The 23,206-nt window shown below is 40.2% G+C and overlaps 1 protein-coding gene across 2 annotated transcripts in view; it reads left to right on the top strand.

The window, feature by feature from the left end:
* Positions 1–23,206, top strand: part of ed (echinoid) — a 176,588-nt gene that overhangs the window by 146,779 nt on the left and 6,603 nt on the right. For both annotated transcript variants that reach the window (XM_067120811.1, XM_067120812.1), the window contains exons 2-7: positions 3,774–3,978; positions 5,052–5,309; positions 5,697–5,893; positions 6,056–7,192; positions 7,363–8,226; positions 8,531–8,724. In XM_067120811.1, coding sequence (XP_066976912.1) covers positions 3,774–3,978; positions 5,052–5,309; positions 5,697–5,893; positions 6,056–7,192; positions 7,363–8,226; positions 8,531–8,724 — 2,855 coding nt within the window. The remainder of the gene's footprint in view (positions 1–3,773; positions 3,979–5,051; positions 5,310–5,696; positions 5,894–6,055; positions 7,193–7,362; positions 8,227–8,530; positions 8,725–23,206) is intronic.

Raw genomic sequence — 23,206 nt, 5'->3', positions numbered from 1 at the left:
TTCCCGTTTTACCTTTCGTAAATTATGGTTCATATCCATCTCTCTCCTCTTCTCCACCTTAGGGGCATTTTTCATAATTCAGTTTTACCTTTTTCTCTTGGGGATCCTTCTCTTTCTCTACCGTCTTCCATTCGTGGTTGAATCCAGTTTCCTGCGTTGTCTGTCTGCCTGGGTCTTTCATATGTATCTGGTAACCGACGGCGTTGTCAGTAACTCCGGTAGTAATGGCATGTGATGTCATTTCCTGAAGGAGTTATACCTTGTGCTTTCATTTTTTTCCCTGTTCCGAGTGTTTTCATTTTTTATGGGCAGTTTTCCAGTGCAGTGCGCTTCCTTCCTAAGTTCAAACTCACTCTGTTTGTCTTCCATATTCGGTGTAAAGTTTTCCCCTTGATATTTTTCAGATTTCGTCAAGAATTTTGCTGCTGCATCACACACACACACACACACACAGATTGAGAGGTTTTTGAGCTCATGTTATTTATCCTGGTATGTGTTCAATAGCTTAGGTTACTTAGATTTCTTTAAGACATCAGTTGCCTATCCTGTGAGAAATATATTGATAAAAGTCGTTACCTGAAGACCACATTTTGCAGAAAGTTGAATGTATTTTATGCATTGATAAATTTCGTCACTCAACACATATTTGAGAGTCCTGTCCTGACTATCTTTAGTTTTAAGCTTTATCCACTAATTCGATATAACTTTAGGTTATGTCTTATCAATTCTGCTTGCTGCTTATCAAGAGAGAGAGATTGTCTATATACAATGTGTGTTTATGTATATATATATATATATATATATATATATATATATATATATATATATATATATATATATATATATATATATATATATTGATATATATATATATATATAACATAAATATATATAAATTTTATATATATATATATATATATATATATATATATATATATATATATATATATATATATAACATAAATATATATAAATTTTATATATATATATAACATATATAATTATATATTTGTTATATATATATATACGTATTATATATTTATACATATACATATATATATATATATGTATATGTATATATACATATACATAATGGAGCTATAGAAAAGCATTGTTTTCTATCCATTTATTAAAATGCCGACGTTTCGTGTCGCTTGATACATCTTCCAGGCTGAAATAGCGATTAAAATAAACAGTATTTGCGTATAAAAGATAAGATATATACACATTACGCATTAGATTACACCGGAGGTAAACAGGGGGCTGATTCTATCCTTGAAATGAAAGAGGGACCCGATGGTTCTGGGGCTCATCGGGATTAGCTTTAGGTTGAGTGCAGGTAACTGTCTATTGAATGAACTAATACATTTTTTCCTGAATCTGTTGTCAACATTATTGCAGTTTTATTCTCCTCGTCAGTGCTCACAACCTTTATGCCGGTAGTATGGAATGATAGACACAAGGTAGGTCTCTCTCTCTCTCTCCTTCTTTAACTCTAGTAATAGGGTGTTCAGCTCACAACTGAAGAGTGTTCAGTCCCAAACCAGACGCAGAGAGAACGGTATGAACACTTACTGTAAGTTAAGTATACCTCAGTTTTACCAGACCACTGAGATGATTAACAGCTCTCCTAGAGAGGGCTGGCCCGAAGGATTAGACTTATTTTACGTGGCTAAGCGCCAATTGGTTACTTAGCAACGGAACCTACAGCTTATTGTGGAATCCGAACCACATTAGCAAGAAATGAATTTCTATCACCAGAAATAAATTCCTCTAACACTTCATCAGTTCGGCCGGAGACTCGAACTCGGGCCTAGCGAGTACTAGTCCCCAGCTCTACCGACTCGCCCAACGAAGAGCTTAGCACTTATTGTACAAAGGAAAAAATCCATTCTGCCTCTGTTGGCCTAAACAGATACGTATGTAGCCTACCTGTTTGGTAGTCGATTGTTTTGCATGTTATTGTGAGAGAGAGAGAGAGAGAGAGAGAGAGAGAGAGAGAGAGAGAAGGAAATACTCACCAAAGTACTCACTCCGCATTGGTGAAACCATTAATGAGATGCATGGCCATTGCTCTAGCAAGATGTAATTCTGTAGAATTCGCTCACTTGCTCTAAGTTCTTCGACACGCTAAAGAATAGTGGGTTTTCAGCGTTTCTTGACCCCCTCCCCAAAAATTCCCTGATTGAACGAGGTTAGATTTCGTGAAAATTGCCTTAGTTTTTATGGAGTACGTTCACCATACGCTCATGCATTTTTCATGTAGTGAAGTTTGTTTTTAAGGTCCCCTTAGTTTGAAATTGTTATTGTAACCTTGAAATAATTCACTCTTAACGCAGCGCATAAAAAATATGGTGAGATGGTTTCGACCTCTGAGATTTCTATAAGAGTAGACCACCACGGTTAGAACTGACTGGCAACGTCACTCCGGAGGAAGTAGTACAGTACACGAGTTGCTCTCATTCCTAGTTGCTCTCATTACGCTCATTCCTTTTGATCTACAGCAACACTTTGTCATGAGTTTTCCTCTTCCCCATTTTTACGTGGCGTGGCTGATTTTGTTTATATCGGTTAGTCTCAAATGATGAATATTGTGGCCACTGTTTTGTAATTGGAAATAATAAAAAGTTTGAACATATCGACGTGGTTAGAACAGTGTTACACAGTGTTTTAGCCGTAGTTAGCCGCTGTTTCGTTATGAGAAATTGCTGAACGAATGATGATCCACTGACCAGTGATTGCTGCTGTGATATGCAGGTTTCATGCCTCTTTTAACAAACCAACAAGTGGCAATTGCCTTCATCAAGAGAATTTGTTCTTTTCTAATTGATATTTGAAATTCGCATACTCTTGAAGTGTACGATATTAGGTTTAAACATTTTTACCCCAGAAAGGTCAGATGAGATACAAAAATCAGTAGCTTTTTCGTCTACAATAATTTTGGGATGTTAACGCCTATTCAGTTCCTTGTTGTATTATCAACATTACAAGTTGTTCAGAAACTTGAAGTAAGGTTCATTTTTAGTTTTGTCTATCATTAGGGAAAGGATGATAAGAGCCCATTATGGAAATGATTTCTTTGCCAGTGGAAATGGTGGTACTCTTTCACAGCACATCATTTCTTTTCTTGTGAGATACCAGGTGTGAGGAATTTCATCATGTTAAGTGGAGGACCCCGAGAATGCATTTTCCTTCAAATAGTTTCTACTCATAATTAAGGGCTGTATTATAATGAGGCTACACTATAGTCTTACTGTATTTGTCAACGTTGGCTACTATTGATGCTCTCTCTCTCTCTCTCTCTCTCTCTCTCTCTCTCTCTCTCTCTCTCTCTCTCTCTGTAGAAGACTTTTTAGTACTTGACTATGTTTGGGACTTGTGGTGTCGTCTTGTACATTTCCAAGGTCGTTGAATGGTATTTGAGTTTTAACACAAAAATGAATTTGTCTGCTTAAATTTACACAAACTGGTTTTATGCCTGTCATCTTATAGATTGATGATAAAAACTATTGATGAATTTGTGCAAAGAAAAACAAGTTGTAAATTGTACTACCACCGGTTATTTTTGTGGAATGATGTTGGCATTCAGCAATTTTGCCTATATGAAATGTGAAAACTTCATATGAATCGAGATGAGGTAAGCTGAAGCTACTGCACCCACCAGCACTGCTGCAGCCATGCTATTGTTCGTTTTGTTAACACTTTAAGATTTATGAACTAAGTTGCAAGGAATACTTTGAAATTAACAGCTGCCGTGTCTCTTTTTCCAACAGCTTGTTTATTTGAGGAGTCCTTGGTTAGTGGAACTCGCCGTGAGGATGTGGCAGACGTTCGAGAGGGACAAGATGTGACCCTGGAGTGCCGTTTCAACAATCCCAACCTCCTGTCTGCTGGCGGTCAGATGTACTGGATGAGGCAGCGCAATGGAGAGAAAGACAACGTGGCCATTGGCAGTACACCCTTCGACAGGAGTTACACGTGAGCGAGCCTTTCTATGGTTATTCTCGTATGACTGGACTCAAGTAAAGTCATTGCTTTGGACTAGTTTCATGAGTATCATTCAAGATTATCATTTATTTTCCAATCTGTAATTGTGTTCTTAATGGGTACTGTTGTAAAAAAGAAAAAACCTCCAATGACCATTTTTTCCAAGGATAAGTACATGTCTAGATTACATTTAAGCATAACATGTCTAGATTACATTTAAGCATTATACCCAGATTCCATGTTTATTTATTTTAGCTTTCCTTTGATTTTCTAATTATGTGTCAGTGCCCTTTTGTTATGTTCTTATGAACAGATATAATATTGCACAATCCAGTTTTGCAGGATTAATGAATATTCCGTCTGTTGCTTTAAAGAATAGGTGATGAAGAATCACTTCACCAGTAAACAGTGAAATGAATAGGTGACATTCTCATCCATTAAATGCTGAAAACAGGAAAGTCATATAGTAAATTTAATTTTTTTTATTTTAAAGGACAAGATAATAAAAATGTGCTCCTCCAAAAGTCATCATAGGCTTTAGCTTAACCCCAGTTAGAGAAGACTCAAGACCAACAAGAGTGTCATCCATCAGATTCTTGACTGTCCATACATTTCAGATCTGGTTTAACTTTCTTTTTTGTTTGCGTGTCATCCATCCATCAGAGCCTCAAAGCTGTCTCAGATGAATATCTGCCAAGTGCCCTGTTCCTCTCCCCATCCCACCAGCAGAAAGTGGATGTACACAAGTATTTCTTTGAATTTGCACTTGATGAGGCTATGTTCCACTCAACAGGCGTAATGGAGTGGCTGATGGATATTGATTAATGCACAAGGAGATGAGTTCAGAATTATGAGAGAAGTTTTTATGTTTCCATTTCCTGTTTCTTATCTCCTTTAGTTTGAAAGAAAATGATTTCGACCTTGACCTTTGGGAAAGGGATTTTTGTTGAGGGCATTTCCTCTGGGTTTTAGTTCGAATCACATGTAAGGGTTGTTTTAGAAGAAGCTATTTAATTTGAATTGTGAGATTAGAATTTTTATGACGTAACCTTCCCCTTTTATAGGGTGGACTTAGATGAAAGCGAGGGTCGTTATGATCTGAGAATCAGCCGCGCAACGTATGAACGTGACAACGGGATGTTTGAGTGTCGGTTCAAGGAGGCCAACACAGGCTCCGACTTACACACCACCACAGTCAATTTGACTGTCCTCATACCCCCTGGCAGTCCTCAAATCAGTCCTGAACAACCAACAGCTACAGAAAAACAATCCATTGACCTTGTTTGTGCATCCCAGGGTGGGTCTCCAGATCCTGAGATCACGTAAGTTAATGCTTTAGACCTTTGCCCTTTGACCTTGTATTTTAAGGTAGTTGCCTTGTATAAACTATAAATGGGCTTAGATATTTTATTCTTATTTAGGGATCAGTTAGGCAGTGTTGGGAAATAGAATTTTTCCATTTTGTGAGTAAAATATATTGAAAAATACATAGGAATAAGGTAATATAGTTGATTGTTTTTATTTACTCATTGTAAGTAAATTTGATTCAATTTTAATGAAGTTTGGTTTTTCAACAAGTATGGGGAACACAATGAATAGAATTGGATGAAACAGTCGTGAGATTTCACAAAAATATCTAATCCTCATTCCATGCAGTTCTTGCTGCACGCACTTTTGTCTCTTCTTTTTCTAAGAACTTTTTCTTACAGATGGTATCGCTCTGATAATGAAGAGAAGTTGCGGAGTGTTTTAAAGCCTGGTGGAGGACGGGATTTCCAAACTTCATCAGTCCTCACTATAATACCTGGCAAAGATGATGATGGTGCTAAGTATCGTTGTGTTGTTTGGAACAGGGCTCTTACAGAACATGAGAAGATGGAAGCCACAGTCACCCTTAGTGTGAATTGTAAGTAAAGACTGGTATTCTTTTCTTTTACTTCCCAGCATACTGCATGAGTGTTAATATTTACATATTTTTGGCTTGTTTATTACAAGCCTTAGTGTACTTTATTTACAGTCTGAAATTTGTATATTCAAAGGAAAAGTTCTTAAAATTTTTTGTTTTTAGATTACCCTCGCATCACAATTGGACCTGAGAATCCTCTTCGTGTTGAACTGGATCAACCAGCCACTTTAACTTGTAGTGTTGATGCAAAGCCACCTGTGAGCAATGTACGTTGGACTAGAAGTGGACGGTTTCTTGATACCCGTAATGCTTATGTCATAGATCGTATTACTATGGAAGATGCAGGTCGCTATGTCTGCCAAGCTGACAATGGATTGGGCACATTAAGAGAGGCAGAAGTTACACTAGATGTACTGTATGGACCAAAAGTTTCTGTTATTTCTATCAAAGAAGTTGATGAGGAAGATGATGTCATGATTACCTGCAATGTGACTGCAAACCCAGCACCAGTTACTGTTGAATGGTACAAGGAAGGTGATGACAGCTTCTGCCAGACAGGTGACATTTTACGCCTCAGTCAAATAACCGCTGCAGATCAGGGAAATTATATATGTCGTGCAGTTAACATATTGAATCCAACAGATGGGGAATCTAGTGACCGTATTGGGAATGATACTGTTGCTATTAAAGTCCAGCATGCTCCTGGAAGAACATACATTACCCCTGCAGAACCTATTGCTGTCCAGGGAGAGCCTTTTATACTTACTTGTGGGGCTGATCCACCAGGGTGGCCAACTCCATCATACCGTTGGTGGCGACGTGATTCTGATGCTACTTTGAAAATGGGTGGCAATTATACCATTACAAGAGCAACTCTCAATGATGAAGGTACCTTTTTCTGTCAGCCATCCAATAGCCTTGGTAGAGGTAGTCCTGCATCTGCTACTGTACGTGTATATCAACCTCCCCGCATGTTAGAGAAACTTCAAGAGACTGCAATTCTTCGTTTAAGCACATCAGATTATAGTTTGACGTGTCGTGCAGAGGGCAAGCCACAACCATCTATTCGATGGCTCAAAGATGGAGTAGAATTGAGTCCAGGAGATGGGCTTTATGACATAATAATTCAACAGTCTTCCCTCGGTCAGAATGATGCATACACTGTCCAATCAACCCTTCACTTCAAAGGAACCCGACGAATCAATGACCAGCTCTTGGCAACCGATCGTGGTACTTATGAGTGTGTCTTCAAAAATGAAGTTCGTGAAGTATCAAGCGCACAGCTTCTTAGAATAGAACGTTAGTACCAAAATTGATATGTTTTTTCCCTTTAAGGTTTACTCTACTGTGTTTTTGTCTATTTAATTGTTTGCCCTCTTTCATTGTTAATAATTGTAAAAGAATTTGACATATTTAATGTTCTGGTAGGTCTCCTGTTTGAAGTTAATATAATGTTCTCATCTTTACAGATTCTCCAGTTACTATACACAAGCCAAATAAAGTTGCATACGACTTGAATGAAGATGCACAGCTTGAATGTCGTATGCAAGCTTATCCAGAACCTACTTTCCAGTGGCTCCTGGGACCAAATATCATTGATCCAGATGGGGTCCATTATGATAAAAATGATACAGCCTTGCTTGATGATGTTTATGCTTCTGTGTTGACAGTACGAGGGATAACAGAAACAGATTACGCAAGCTATACTTGTAAAGGCACAAACACCATAGGAGACCATAAAACAATAATAACTCTACAAAAGAAAAGTATACCAGAATCCCCTACAAATTTGCAAGTTATAAATCGTGGTACAGATTTTATAGAATTAGCATGGGATGAAAGCTTCAATGGAGGATTCCCTGATACAATATTTTATATAGAGGCAAAAACCAGCTTGGGAAAAACCATGAGTCATGATTGTCAAACTGATAACCCATGTATTTTCCAGCCTTTGCCACAGCAGACTTCATTCAAATTACAAGTCAAAGCAAGTAATATAAAGGGTGACAGTGACTTTTCAGAGCCTCTGGAGGTCATGACTTTAGTCAGTATGGATGCAATTCCAGACCCTCAAGAAGTCTTTTTTGAAAAGAGTACAAATACACTAGGTTTTAAGGTACTTCCTACTGATCTCATGTTGCAAGGGCAAGTGGAAATAAGGAGAGAAGATTCTGAGGAATGGACTGTTATGGAGCACTTCATTCCAATTAGTACAGATAGTCATGGTCCTGGCAAGGTTGAACTTGGAAATGAATCTATTGAAGAGGTTCGCATAAGGTTTTGCTCCATTTTTGCTGAAAATACTTGTGGAAGATACCAAGAAGCTCTTAAAGGTAAGAACAATAATGTAATACAGTATATATTTTAGAAGTAGGCCTGAATAAGTTTGTCTATCCAGCAGCTTTTGGGTAATATTCTACTCAGTCATTTTTTCTAAAGGGAATGGAAGTTTTCACTTGTAAGTTTTCTGGTTACATGAAATATAAATTTCTTGTGTAAAGTTTAATGCACTTATTTACTGTTTATCTTTGAGAAATTATATATATCTTAAATGTGAAATTTCATATACTGTCTTTTGTATCAGTAGTTTAATGAGATTTTACATGTTTTATTTATAACCCGTGTTTACTCTTTTAGTTGATGAGTTGCCCGATGTACCATATCAAGCAATGGCAATGGAGCACATGGTGGCAATCATTGTAGGATGTGTGACATTTGTGGCAGTTGTAGCTTTGGTGTTTATATGCTGCTGTTGTCGCCGTCGCAACAATAAGTTAAAAAACAAGACTGCTGATATGGAAGTTTCTCATCGGGGTGTTGTAACCCAGCAGGTTAGTCATTTTTGTTCTCTGTTGATCCTCCCTAGCTACCCTAAAAGGAATTACAGTTTGTCCCCATCAGTCTTTGCAAACATGATAGTCATGAAGTTGAAGGCACAGGTATGTACAGAAATTTTTCATTATAAGATATTCTATGTGAATCTTCAATCTTTTGCTTGAACTTCATTTTCATACTTTCAAAACTAAACCCCTAATGAAATCTAATACTTTAGAAAAGCCTGATGAGAGTACTGCTTTGATCTCACAGATGTGATTTCAGTTGTACATGATAATAGAACATGCTCATGAAATTCCCTGAGAGTTAATTTTGAGAGCTCTTCAATATAGTACTGGTTTGTCAGATTCATAAATATGAAAGGATTCATAGTACTGGTTGTCAAATTCAGTTGTTCCTACATATACATATATATATATATATATATATATATATATATATATATATATATATATATATATATATATATATATATATATATATATATATATATATATATATATATATATATATATATATATATATATGTATATATATATGTATATGTATGTATATGTATGTATATGTATATGTATGTATATGTGTATGTATGTATGTATATGTATGTATGTGTATGTGTGTGTATGTATGTATATGTATGTATATGTATATGTATGTGTATGTATATGTATATGTATGTATATGTATGTGTATATATATGTATGTGTGTATATATGTATGTGTATATATGTATGTGTATATATATGTATGTATATGTGTATATATATGTATGTATATGTGTATATATATGTATGTATATGTGTATATATATGTATGTATGTGTATATATATATGTATGTATGTGTATATATATGTATGTATATGTGTATATATATATATGTATATGTGTATATATGTATGTATATGTGTATATATATATGTATATGTGTATATATATATATGTATATGTGTATATATATGTATGTATATGTGTATATATATGTATGTATATATGTATGTATATATATGTATATATGTATGTATATATATGTATATATGTGTATATTATGTGTATATTATGTGTATATTATATGTATGTGTATATTATGTGTATATGTATGTGTATATTATGTGTATATGTATGTGTATATTATGTGTATATTATGTGTATGTATGTGTATATTATGTGTATATGTATGTGTATATTATGTGTATATGTATGTGTATATGTATGTATATATGTATGTGTATATGTATGTATGTATATATGTATATATATATATATATATCTGCACTTCCATGAGTGGAGTATCCATGTGCACTAAGCTTCAGCTGTTCTTGAATAGTGTCTGTAAAAACAAAATCCTAACGCTACCTGGGTCACGTGGTGCGACCCGACCCAACCTACGATGGCCATTATTTTCGCAGCCGTGCTAGTGTTCGCGTGCTTCCAAGTGGTCATCTATTTTTTTTTTTTTTTTTTTTTCTTTGTACTGTTTGCTCTAGTCTTTGTGATTGGGAGTTTGTACTCCCAGTGCACAGTGATTGTCTGACCCTTTTTGCCACATCTAGTTTTGCTATTTAAGTCTGTAGTTAATATTGCTATTTTTGTCCCTTGATGCAGGACAAAGTAGGGATGGAAAGAGACTTATTCCATGTGTGTCTTCTTCTCGAAGCAAATAGAACAATGCACAGATTAGCTGTGCAGTCCGATGAATGACGATAAAGATATGACTGAATACTAAAGCAGAGGAGTTACATTCCCTCTGGGGGAACCTCTTTCCCTTCTTCAGGCACTTCGTCCACCAATTGCACTTCTTCAGGGGCTTCAGGAGGCTTTGGAGGTCCTTCTTCATGGGCACGAGAAATATGGCGATAGGCAGCTGCTGTTGCTGCTGCTTCATGGTGACGAGGAGGTTATTATAGGGTGCCAGATCCCATTGAGGGCATTTGAAAACTTTATGGAGCATTCCATGTAAGGATCCCATGCCCCAGTCATCTCCTGCAGCTCACTGGTTGCCCTCATAATTCAGGACAGATTTCCAAAGACATGCCCCCATCTTCCCCCTCGTCACCATCCCGTGAACTTGTCGCATCTTCTTCCTTGCTGGCAGACTTCATCAGCTCTTCCAAATCCTGGTCCGTTGGGGGTTCAGAGTGGGCATCAGTGAGGGTGTCAACTTCATCTTCGGTGATGTCATCGAAGCCTTCTCCACCAAGCGTCCTCGCCAGCTGGGCTGCCTTATCAATGGCTGAATATTGAATTTATTTAGGAGAGAAGCCCTTATAATCGTAAACACACTCGAGCCACAACTTCCTCATGCACGCATTAAGGGTCTCCTTCATATCCTTCAATGATTGGCTAATAACGGTCAGACATGTGGCCATTGTGAATTTACGCCAATATTCCTTCAGCAAAAATTCACTGACATTGTTCATTGCCTTCACAAGGTGCTCAGAGTTCCAGGTATAGAGTGCCTTGAAGGCACGGATCACGCCCTGGTCCATAAGCTGAAGGAGAGTGATGTTGGCAGGGAAGGACTCGGCTGGACTCCCTCGTAATAAAGATCCAGAGGGTGGCCACCAGTATTACTCACAACCAACAACTCCATGCACAAGTCATTGAGGTAATCCTTAACTTGAGGGATGAGGCTCTGAATGAACCAGTGATCCGTAAAGACTTTGGTGATCCAGGCCTTGGGCTGTGCATCCAAAACAAAGGCAGCAAGTGCTTGTTCTTATTCTTGAGGCAGACTTTTGGGTTTTGCAGCCTTGTAAATGAGGTCTGATTTCAGCATGAAGCCAGCAGCATTGCCACACATGATGAGGGTAACCCTATCCTCCTGGGCCTTAAACCTGGGCTCTCTAGTTTTGTCCTTCATGAAGTATGTCTGTGAAGGCATTTTTTTTCCAGAACAAGCCAGTCTCATCCATATTGAACATCTGTTCTGGATGGTAACCCTTGTCCCTGATGATTTTCTAGAAGGTGGAACAGCTTCTGGAAATGGTGGAACCACCCCTTGCTGACCCAAAAACCTTCAGCAGCTGACGATGGTCCTGATTCAGGAACTAACGATGGTCCTGCTGCTTCCTCTTCTTCTTCAGTGGGATCATCGAAGTCTAAGAAGTCTGCTTCCTGTACGTCACCGCCTTCTGTAACAGTCAAAAACTGCTGGTAGAATTTTTGTGCCTTCTTGCACAGTGGAAATGTCTGCCAGAAGCCTTAGAAGGAGCAGGGCATTTAGAAGGTATCTTAGGGCACGACTAAGAAAGATGACAAAGATTAAAAACAAGACATAGATACTCAAAGTACTGTACTGTACACTACACAGATATGCAGCGACAAGCTCAAGCAGGAAAGGTCTACACAGTGAACTTTACGTAATATTTCAAAGTCGTCTTGCAACATTACCCTTAAAAAATACAGTATGGGTTGGAGAGCTGTGCATGAATGCTCCTACAACTGTTACTGTACTCTTACCAAGGTGAAAACTGATCAAGTTATCTATATATTCAGGCACATATGTTTTCTTTCATACAGTAGTATTCAAGCCTTAACATTTTCTTTTAACATAAACAGGTATGGGTAACATTTTGTTTCCCGTGAAGTTTATGATTGGAATTTGCGCTTCGTATGGTGAAAGTTTTTTAAGAAAAAAAAAACTCGTTTTGATATTTTGCTGTGTTTACACTAATATTAATATTTGAAAATTAGTAATGTACAGTAAATCATTTTTTATCGTAAAAAATGTATTTAGTCACGAAAGTAAAATTAAAATAATTACAGAATATTTTAGATATGCTCTATTTATTAATTTATTTTAACTTATAAGTGGTATCTCTTCTTTCTGTATGTCCTTTTACTTCCCCATACTTCTTCCTAATGAACACCATATTCTTTGGAAGCTTGAATTTCAAGTCAAAGGCCCCAGTGGGCTTGTTCCACATGAATAGGTTTCCTTTACTGAATATAATAACATTAATAATAATTAATAATAATTATTATTATCCTGAACTGGGAACAGTCAGGGGTCAACTGTATGAAAGAAGACAGAGGAAGAAGACCTCCCCCACCCCCAGAGTACCTTCCCTGTTCCTTCTCTCTTCCCCACCATTGCTGCCACCACAAACTACTCCTCCATTACCCGTAACTCCTGGTAAGGGTATTTTTCCTCTTTCTATGCCTACTAGTAAGAAGGAACCCAACCAGGGTTGTCAAGATCTTTGGTAGGACCTCAAGGAAGAGTTCCGGGATGGCAGCATGATGGAGTTGGAAGTAGATGGGAGTTCACGTGGGTGGGCAAGACGGAAATTCCCCTCAAAAGGGTCACCCCCTCCTCCAAACCTCCTCCAGTATGTTGGGATAGACACTGACCGGAACTGGCATCCAGCAGACTTAGCTCTTCACCATGAAGGAGTCGCTCAAGGAGAAATGGGTCCCATTACTCTGACGGATCAGAATGGAAGTATGGGCTCCATTGACGGAGCAGTTCATCCCAGTACTCCCCGGGGGGGAGGGAGGAAGTTTCTGATCTCGTTCCGGAAGCAGGTCATCAAGGTATACCTCCTCAAGGCAGGAGTGAGACGGAGCAGAGCAGCACCCCTCTCAACACCGACCACCAAGACAGCGGACCAACGAAAGTCAGGGACACGTCCCCCCCCTCTCATTCAGGAGGCAGGCCCCAGGAATGGTGTTGCTGCAAGGGTGGCCACAGCAGGGGTGGGTCCCATGCTGCTTCTTATTGCTCCAAACGTTGGTTACCAGGACGGGACAGTGGGGCTGGTGTCAGATACGACTCGGCCTCCCCGTGACAGTGAGTGCCAGACGACCACCCAGTGGAACGGGAAAGAGACCAGGTGATACTGGAACCATCTGCTCTGGTCTCCCTCCTGGATCATCCAGATGAGGAGAATAGTTTTTCAGACTTCATCCTTAAGATCCATAGGAAGTTGGATCTACCAGAACCAGAGGATGCGACATCTGAAGACTACCCCAACATCTACATGGAACATATGTTGGATAGCATCCCAGGAAACAAACAAACTATCCGATTTCCTTGGTCCCTGCTAGTAGCAAGCATTATGAAGGAGTTGGACAGCCTAGTAGCAGGGGAGGAAGGCTCCCTAGCCTCCACCAGGTCCCAGAAATTCCTTCCCCCACCTTTCCCTCACCAAACTAAGTATTATGTTCCAGCAAAAGCCAGCAACCTCCCAAGGAATGTGAATTTGGAGGTCTGCCGGCTTTTGGGCAACGTCCTACTAAATAGGCTTCGACAAATTGGCTCCAAGTTCTCCAGTGGGGAGATGATGAACCAGGTGATGATGTTAGGAAGGGCGATGAGGGCCATCTCTTGGCTCGACAGGTACCAAGGGCCATGGTTAAAAGACATGGAGGTCATACTGCCCGAAAAATGGCACCATGGAGGAGTACATGGCTCCAACTGGGAAGTCCCTATCTTATCTAGCCAAGCATGTGGCCCATGCTTAGGCTAATGTCATCCTCAAGATGGGAGATTCCCTTTTGTCACTAGCTCAGAGGCACATCTTGGCTGACAGTTGGCTCAGCCTGAGGAATAGCCCCCTCATGGATGTGTCTGCGCACTTCCCTTCGGAGGTACTAAACCAAGTAGTGATGGAGAAGAGAGAGGATGTGAAGGACACCCTCTCTGCAGCTTCACTCAGGTCGACTCCAAGAGGGTGGTTAGTTGGCCCGGTGGCCCAGAGTAGGCCGCCATTTGCACTTCGGCAAAAGGGCCATTTAGCACCTCGGGGGAAACTAGGAGAGGAAGGCAGGCAATCTGTCTGTATCACCCAACCCCTCCAACCCAGGAAGCGCAACAGGATGGGGAAGAGAGGAGGCATCAGATGAGGCTTGGATCCTTCCACTCCCACGTCAGACCAAGGTAGGGGGCTGTCTGGGGAACAAGTGGCCAGGGTGGCATCATTGGGGAGCTGGGGAGTGGACAGTCCAGACCCTCAGGAAGGGATACGTCCTAGCCTTCAAGCAGAAATCAATGTTGACGTCAGAACCATTCGAGTTTCCCTCTTAGGGGAGTGACTCGCCCAAGGAGAAAGTCCTGCAGTGGGAGATGTGGCATGCTACAGAAAGGGGCAGTAGAAGTAGTAGGGGGGAAGACAAACTTGGCTTCTACCACCTCTTTCTGGTAGAGAAAGCATCAGGTGGGTTCAGGACAGTCATAGATTTGTTGACTTTGAACAGCTAAATGCAGCCGATTCCGTTAAAAATGGAGTCGGCCCAGTTGATCTTGGTGATCTGGGAGGGAGACCGTGGTCTCATTAAGATCTTCAAGACTCATATCTCCACATCCCGATACACCCCTCCTTCAGGAAGTTCCTCCTTCAGGAAGTTCCTGTGGTTTGTCACCAAGAAGGTGACTTCCCAATTCAGGTCCTTCTGCTTTGGCCTTGTAACAGCCCCCCAAGTATTCACCCGGGTTTTTCAACTGGTGTCTGAATGGTTCCACAGGAGAGGCATCCAACTATGGAAGCACCTGGATGATTGGCTCATTCTAACACCCTCAGAAGAACAAGCCGCAAGAGACAGGGACGCTGTTCTGCATTTGTGCAGGTGTAGTACCTGGGAATTTTTATCAGCCCCGCAGTCAGACCTAGTTCCGACACAGAGGATCAAATACATGGGCATTACAATAGACACAGTGAGAGCGAAGGCCTACCCTTCACAAGAGAGGTTACCCAAGTTCCTAAAATATCCAGCTCCTCCCTATCCAACCCTCGCTAATCAATGAAGAAATGGCAAGCCCTGATTGGCCACCTGGTGTCCCTGGAAAAATTGGTACCCAGGGGCAGAACCCATATCCATTCCCCACAATGGAGAATGAAGGAGAAGGACGGACACTGCGCATAGTCCAACACGGGGCTGATAAGAGTGAAAAGAAAGAACCTGGAGGACCTGCAGTGGTGGAGGAACCCAGAAAACCATCTGCAAGGCGTACAGTTAAGCGGCCCACTCCTGGAGATTCTGGTATACTCAGACGCATCCCGAAGGGCTGAGGCACCCATCTAAATGGCACGTGCATTTCAGGGAAGTGGGACGAGCAGCAACATCAGTATCACATCGCCTTGGACTGGCACCCCAACACTTCCAAGATCTCTTCCAAGAGAAGACCACGGTAATCATGAGTGGCAACACTTCACTGGTTGCGTACATAAGCAAGGAGGCACAATGTCCCATGACTTGAACAGCTTAGCCGTAGAAATGCACGAATGGTCAGAAACCAAGAAAGGCAGATCAGATACTGGGAACGGAATGGTCATTAGAACAAGGTGGGTGGGCCCCACAGTGGATCTGTTTGCGACAGTGAGGAACAGAAAGTTACCCCTGTATTGTTCACCAATACCTGATGAAAGAGCCATTCTGCAAGATGCTGGGACAACAGGACGTATACGCCTTACGTCCTTCAGCCAACATCAGAAGGTCATCAAAAGGCTGTTCATGACCCAAAGTCTGAGGATGATGCTTGTAGCTCCAAAGTGGTCTCAGGCAGAATGGTATGCAGACCACCTCCACTTGCTGGTGGACATCCCAAGGCAACTTCCCCCACCCCGACCCTGCTGAAGCAAGAGCACAACAGCCAGTTTCATTGGGCAGTGGCCTCCCTCCAGCTTCATGGGTGGAGGCTATCCAGCAGCTCCTTAGAAAGAAAGGTTTTTCAGGAGAAGTTACTGCAGTCATTGCCAGCCCCTTTCCCCTTAGCCTGTACCAAGGACAAAGGAAGGTCTTTCTTTGTTGGTGCAGTGAGAGGGGTCTCCAGCCCCTCAAAACGGCTTTGAAGGATGTGGCGGAATTCCTCCTTTTCCTGCGTCAGGAGGAGCACCTTACCTTGTCAGCAATTAAAGGCTGTAGGTCCACCCTCACCCGTTTATTAAACAAACCTAGAGGCTTAGACCTGTCAATGTCGGACATGATTAGAAAGTTCGAAAAGAGTTGCTCCCCTCAAGAATTGAAACCCCCAGAATGGAGTGTCACCAAGGTCCTGGCATCCCTGAGGAAAATGCCCTATGAACCACTCAGAAGGGCATCAGACTGGGACTTGACCCTGAAAGCAGTTTGCCTGTTCGCACTGACATCAACAAATAGAGTGGGCAAACTTCATGCCCTCTCATATGACGTGACCCACACCAATGGATGGACATCGATGGGCTTCACCTTCCTCCCAGAACTTGTAGAAAATACCCAGAACCCCTTCACACACAACCCAAGGTTCAGTGGTTTATTATTCTCAAAAGTACTCATTAAATTTATAAGAGCCCCTTCTACAATGCTATATTTGCCAGTATCACTACTCCTATACAGTATATCAGCATTTAACCAATCTATCCCATGGTCCAGTTCTAAACTATGTATATCATATATATATATATATATATATATATATATATATATATATATATATATATATATATATATATATATATATATATATATATATACACACAATTACAGTATATACTGTGTGTGTGTGTGTGTATATATATATATATATATATATATATATATATATATATATATATATATATATATATATATATATATATATATATATATATATATATATATATATATATATATATATATATATGTATATTTATAATGTATGTATGTTATATGTGTATATATGTTATGTATGCATATGTTATATGTGTATATATGTTATGTATGTATGTGTATATGTATATATGTATATATCAATGAAAAGGGAACCCATAGGAATGTCAAAATTTAGAAAATAAAGGCTATGTTTCAGAGACCACACTCACTCTCTCCTTGGGCAAATAGTGAATGAGAAAAAGTTACAGAAAAGTGGTATTTATACCAGAAGATCCATAGATGAGCCGTTATGTCACTCCGGTTGACAATTTCTCTTTAAAATTCTTAATTGCTAGTTGGAGGAAGATTTTATCTGTAATTTCAGAATCCCAGGCGCCTCTTGAAAGATTCATTGCATTTCGTTGTTTAATCAAGGCTGATTCCACCGTCTGGCTTTTGAGCCGACAATTGCTGCTACAAATTATACAAGACATATTTCCGTTTTTCTGTGGTTATGGTTATTTATGTAGTTAAAAACAGCTGAGCTCTGTTGTCCATACCTAACAATGTTTATTCTGTATTAATCTTTGGGGAGTGATTTGCCTGTGAAGCCGATATGAGGTTGGTCACAATCAAGGCAAGGGATTATGTAAACTCCTGTGTCTTTGGGGACTGAATTTTGTTGGATGTTAATCAGGGATTTCAATGAAGTTCTTTCAAAATTAAATGCATTAGTGCCTAGCATCAAATTTAAAGTTGAAGGGAAACAGACAACAAAATTCCTTTTCTTGATGTTTTAACTATTAGAGACACAACAGAATATGAATTTACCATATACAGAAAACCAACTTTCTCTCTGTCAAACATCCAATTTTATAGCTATCATGACATATCTATCAAAATTGGCATAGCCAGCAATTTATTCTTAGAGCCTTACAGATTTGCTCCCCGGATCTCCTGGAAAATGAAATTGAACTAATCCGTAAGCTGCTGTCATCTTTAAAGTACCCTGACCATTTAACTGAGAAATCGATCCACAAAGCATACAGTTTTTTACCGTCCCCCCCATAACAAGACCAGAGAGACACCCACCAGTAAAATAAAAATCCCACACCTGGACAGGATTAAGGCGTTTACACAGACATTTGGTAGCTCTAACCCTTTTGCTTTTACCTAACCAAATACCTAAGCCAAATCACTGATTAACGTCCAACAAAAACCAGTCCCCAAAGACACAGGAGTTTACGAAATCCCTTGCCTCAGATTGTGACCAATCTGATATCGGCTTACAGGCAAATCACTCCCCCAAAGATTAATTAATACAGCATTAACGTTCAGTTAGGTATGGACAACAGAGCTCAGCTATTTTTAACCACATAAATAACCATAATCACAGAATAAACTGGAATATGTCTCGAATAATTTATAGCAGGAATAGTCGGTTCAAAAGCCAGATGGTGGAATTAGCCTTGATTAAACAAAGAAATGCAATGCACCTCTCAAGAGGCACCTAGGGTTCAGATATTATAGATAAAATTTTCCTCCAACCAGCGATTAAGTAGATTAAAGAGAAATTGTCAACCGGAGTGACTTAACGGCTGACCTATGGATCTTCGGGTATAAATAGCACTTTTCTGTAACTTTTTCTCATTTGCTATTTGCCTGAGGAGAGAGAGAGTTTGGTCTCCGAAATATACCCTTTATTTTCCACATTTTGGCATTTTTATGGGCTCCTTATATTTGATGGAATTCTGTTTTAACAGAACATATTTCACATTATATATTATATGTGTGTGTGTATATATATATTATATGTGTGTGTGTGTGTATGTATGTATGTATGTATGTATGTATGTATATATACAGGCAGTCCCCGGTTATCGGTATAGAGGGATGTATAAATTTGTTTGTATCTAGCATTTCCCAACGTTTTGTGTGAGAGAGAGAGAGAGAGAGAGAGAGAGAGAGAGAGAGAGAGAGAGAGAGAGAGCGAGTGTAATTGTCGTTGTGAGTGGTTCGGTTGTTAGTTTGTTTACGGTGCTGTCTGTCTGTGCTGTGCAAATGTCGAGGGAGTTTTTTTACGGTTTTGAGTGAGTCTTGAGCTGAGTTTTGTGCAAGGCGGACATTGATGGTTGATTATTGTATGTTTCGTGAGTCGTGTGTTTTCCGTTGGATGTCATTGTTGTCTGTGCATGTGTCTCTTTCTTTTTGCTCATTTTTTTTGGGTTGAAAGTCTGTTTTTCGGTTTTGTTTGTGTAATTTTGTCTACTGTGTTGGCGACCGTGGACACGTTCATCCATCTTCCTGCAACCGAGGATCAGAGTGAGTATTGTATGTGGTTATATGTTCTGTGTATCTGTGTTGTGTATTGTTTTTGTGTTTTTTAAATTCCGCCACATAATATTTGGCGCCCAACGTGGGCCAGCTGGTGTTGCAGCTGCAATTGAGATTAGTGGCTAGTAGTGTGACTGGAGGAAATGGAAGAGGAACTGGTGAGATTGAGAGAGGAGTTGCGGCTGGCAAGAGAGGAGAATGGGAGGCTGAGGGGTGAGAATGAGGAGTTGAGGAGTCAGTTGGAGGAGATGGGGGGAATGCTAAGGATTGCAAAAGAAGAAATGAAAGGGGAGATGAAAGAGTCAGAAGAGAGAATGGAAGACAGGATGGTAGAGAGGATGGATAAAAAGTTGGAGGGAATGATGAAAAGTGTGGAAGAAATGGTGAAAGGTATGTTCAAGGGTGTTTTTGGAGAAGGGGCTGTTGGAGGCAGGTCCTCTGGAATGCGTGAAGGGGCAAGAGAGAAAGAAAAGGAGGAAGAAGTGAATGGAAGCGTGAATGATGAAAGTGATGTGGAAATAGGAAGTAAGAAACGAGAGAATGAGAGGCAGGGTAAGGAAAAGGGGAATGAAAAGCAAGGGAAGGAACAGAGGGAAAGTAAGGATAATTCAGGGGAAGAAAAAGGGAAGAAGGGAAAAGGAAAGGAAACTGGTAAGAAGGGCAAGGAAGTGGGAAAGGCAGGAAAGAAGGGAGAGGGTGAAGATACTAGTGATAGTGAGGTGGATGGAGGTGAATGGTTAAAGTGGATAAATAAAAAGAGGAAGAAGAAGAGTGTAATGAGTAAGATGAATGTAAGTGCGGAAGTGGACTCTTTGTATTCGGAAGAGGGTATGAAAGGACAGAGTGAAAGTAGCGAAAGTGAGAGTGAAAGTGAGAAAGGCTATGTATGTGAGGGAGGTACCCCAGTGTGAAAGGTATAATGAGTATGGAAGTAGGGATGTGCATGATTTCTTTAGGGAGTATGAAAGGTTTTGTCAGGATAAGTATGGGGAAAGTAAGAGAGAGTGGGCACGAGAGTTAGGAGAATATTTGACTGGGTTTTTGCTTGATATGTATAGGGTTATTATGAGTGTGGGAGATGTTGAGTATGACAAGGTGAAAGCTAGACTAGTTGAGCAAGTGAGGCGTATGAAAGCGAGTGTTAAGTATAAGAGGAAGAATGAATTTGATGAGGCAAGAATGAAAGCTGGGGAAACCTTGTCACTGTATGCTTGTAGGCTGGAGACGTTGGCAAGGAAGAAGTTTGGGGATGATGGGATAGATGAATGTAAGGAGTTAGTATGGAAGTTGTTAGGGACAGTGCCAGATGGAGTTAGAGATTTGTGAACTTGAAGCGGAAGGAGAAGAAAAGATGGACGAGTGAAAGGTTGACTTGGGGAGAAAGTTTGGAAATTGTAGAAGATTATGAGCTTGACAGGGTTATAAAAGAGAGCAGAAGTGTAAGTGTAAGGGCTGGGGTAGATGAGAGAGTGCCAGAGTTTGGAAGCTTTAGGGATGCAGTGTTGAGGGGCCCAATGAGAATGGCCGATAGTGTAATAGATAGGAGTGTAAGAGCAAGTAATGTGGAGGTGCCAGTCAGGATGAATGGTGGGTTTGTAAGGGAACAACGGGTTGGACGGGTTAGGGATAGTAGTGTACAAGGTCGGTGAGTGGAAGTCGAGCGAAGTGTTTTAGATGTGGAAAGGAAGGACATACAAAGAATGAGTGTAGGTGGGCTTTAGGAGCGTGTTTGGTGTGGGCAATCGGGACATTTGGTAAGTGAGTGTACGAAAGATAGGGGGTTAAATGCTACAGGTGCGGACAGGTGGGTCATATTGCTAATGGTTGTAGGGTACCCGAGTGAATGTAATATGTGGCAACTGTGGTAAGAATGGGCATTATGCGAGAATGTGTTCAGAACCGAGAGCGAAGTGTGTAGAATGTGGAATGGAAGGGCATGTATCAAGTGTATGTAGACGAAAGAGGGTGACTGTGACAGCGAATTCGGGAAACTGAGTGTGAAGGGGGTTCAAATGGGTGGATCCTCCAGGATGCAAGCGGTGCGTGTGATGCATGTATGTGAGGGCTTGTGTATGGAGGATCAGCAATTTGTTTTGATAGAGTATGGTAGAAAACGTAAGAAAGGGAAGAACGTAAGTGAACGGAGTGATCGTAAGTTGTGTGATAGGGGTGTGAGTTCCAAAGTGAAAATGAGTGATAAAGCGTGTAATACGGATGAATGGGATGGTATGAATAGAACGTATAGCATATGCGGGTGTGATATAACTGAGTTGACTGAACGTGTAGGGGTGAGTGAACGGTTGGAGGTGAGCGAAAGTGTAAGAGTAAGAGAGGGTAGCAGTGATAGACGAGTGATTGAAAGCATGAATGAATCGTTGCAAGAATTGGAAAGGTCAATGAGCGAATGGGATGGGTTAGTTGAAGAATTGGGGAGGTATTTGGGAACGAGTTAGAGGGTATAGATGAGATTGTGGATGAAATTGAGAGTGGTAATAGTGAAGAAGATAGCGTGAATCTGAGAGAGAATGGAGGAGAAGATGTGAATTTGAATGTTGCTAGAAGAGAGAATGATTCTGAGAGAATGATTGCGTGCGCTCCACGAACGCGATCTAGAGGACCTGCTAGTGAGCATCCGTGGGTGTTGCGTGAAGGCGATTTGAATGCAGTGTGAAAGGTGTTGGTTGGGAAATGCTAAAAGGGGGGAGAATTATAGAGGGATGAATAAATTTGTTTGTATCTAGCATTTCCCAACGTTTTGTGTGTGAGAGAGAGAGCGAGTGTAATTGTCATTGTGAGTGGTTCGGTCGTTAGTTTGTTTACGGTGCTGTCTGTCTGTGCAAATGTCGAGGGAGTTTTTTTTCGTTTTTGAGTGAGTCTTGAGCTGAGTTTTGTGCAAGGCGGACATTGATGGTGGATTATTGTATGTTTCGTGAGTCGTGTGTTTTCCGTTGGATGTCATTGTTGTCTGTGCATGTGTCTCTTTCTTTTTGCTCGTTTTTTTTGGGTTGAAAGTCTGTTTTTCGGTTTTGTTTGTGTAATTTTGTCTACTGTGTTGGCGACCGTGGACACGTTCATCCATCTCCCTGCAACCGAGGATCAGAGTGAGTATTGTATGTGGTTATGTGTTCTATGTATCTGTGTTGTGTATTGTTTTTGTGTTTTTTAAATTCTGCCACATCGGCGATCCAGGTTTTTGGTGCTTGTTTAGCGACGAAAATCGACGCTGATTTCCGCTTATCAGCGCTGATAATCGTGTACTAGCGCCGATACATAGCTAATGCCGTCTGAAAAGAACCCCTGCCGATAACCAGGGACATAATATATTATTATTATATGTGTATGTATGTATGTATATATGTATATGGGTATGTGTATGTGTATATACATAGACATAGACATGTGGGTATATATACACATGTCTATATGTCTATATGTATATATGTGTATATATGTATATATATAATTGTATATTTATACATATATGTATATATGTGTATAATTATACATATATTTATATTTATGCATATATATACATTACATACATACAGTCTTACATTGAACTTTCTTACATTGAACTTACGTGAGGTTAGGTTCCA

The sequence above is a fragment of the Macrobrachium rosenbergii genome, chromosome 19 (genome assembly GCF_040412425.1).
Source record: "Macrobrachium rosenbergii isolate ZJJX-2024 chromosome 19, ASM4041242v1, whole genome shotgun sequence".
Taxonomy (NCBI): Eukaryota; Metazoa; Arthropoda; class Malacostraca; order Decapoda; family Palaemonidae; genus Macrobrachium; species Macrobrachium rosenbergii.
Note: the sequence above shows the minus strand (reverse complement) of the source record. Positions and strands in the feature narration are given on the sequence as shown.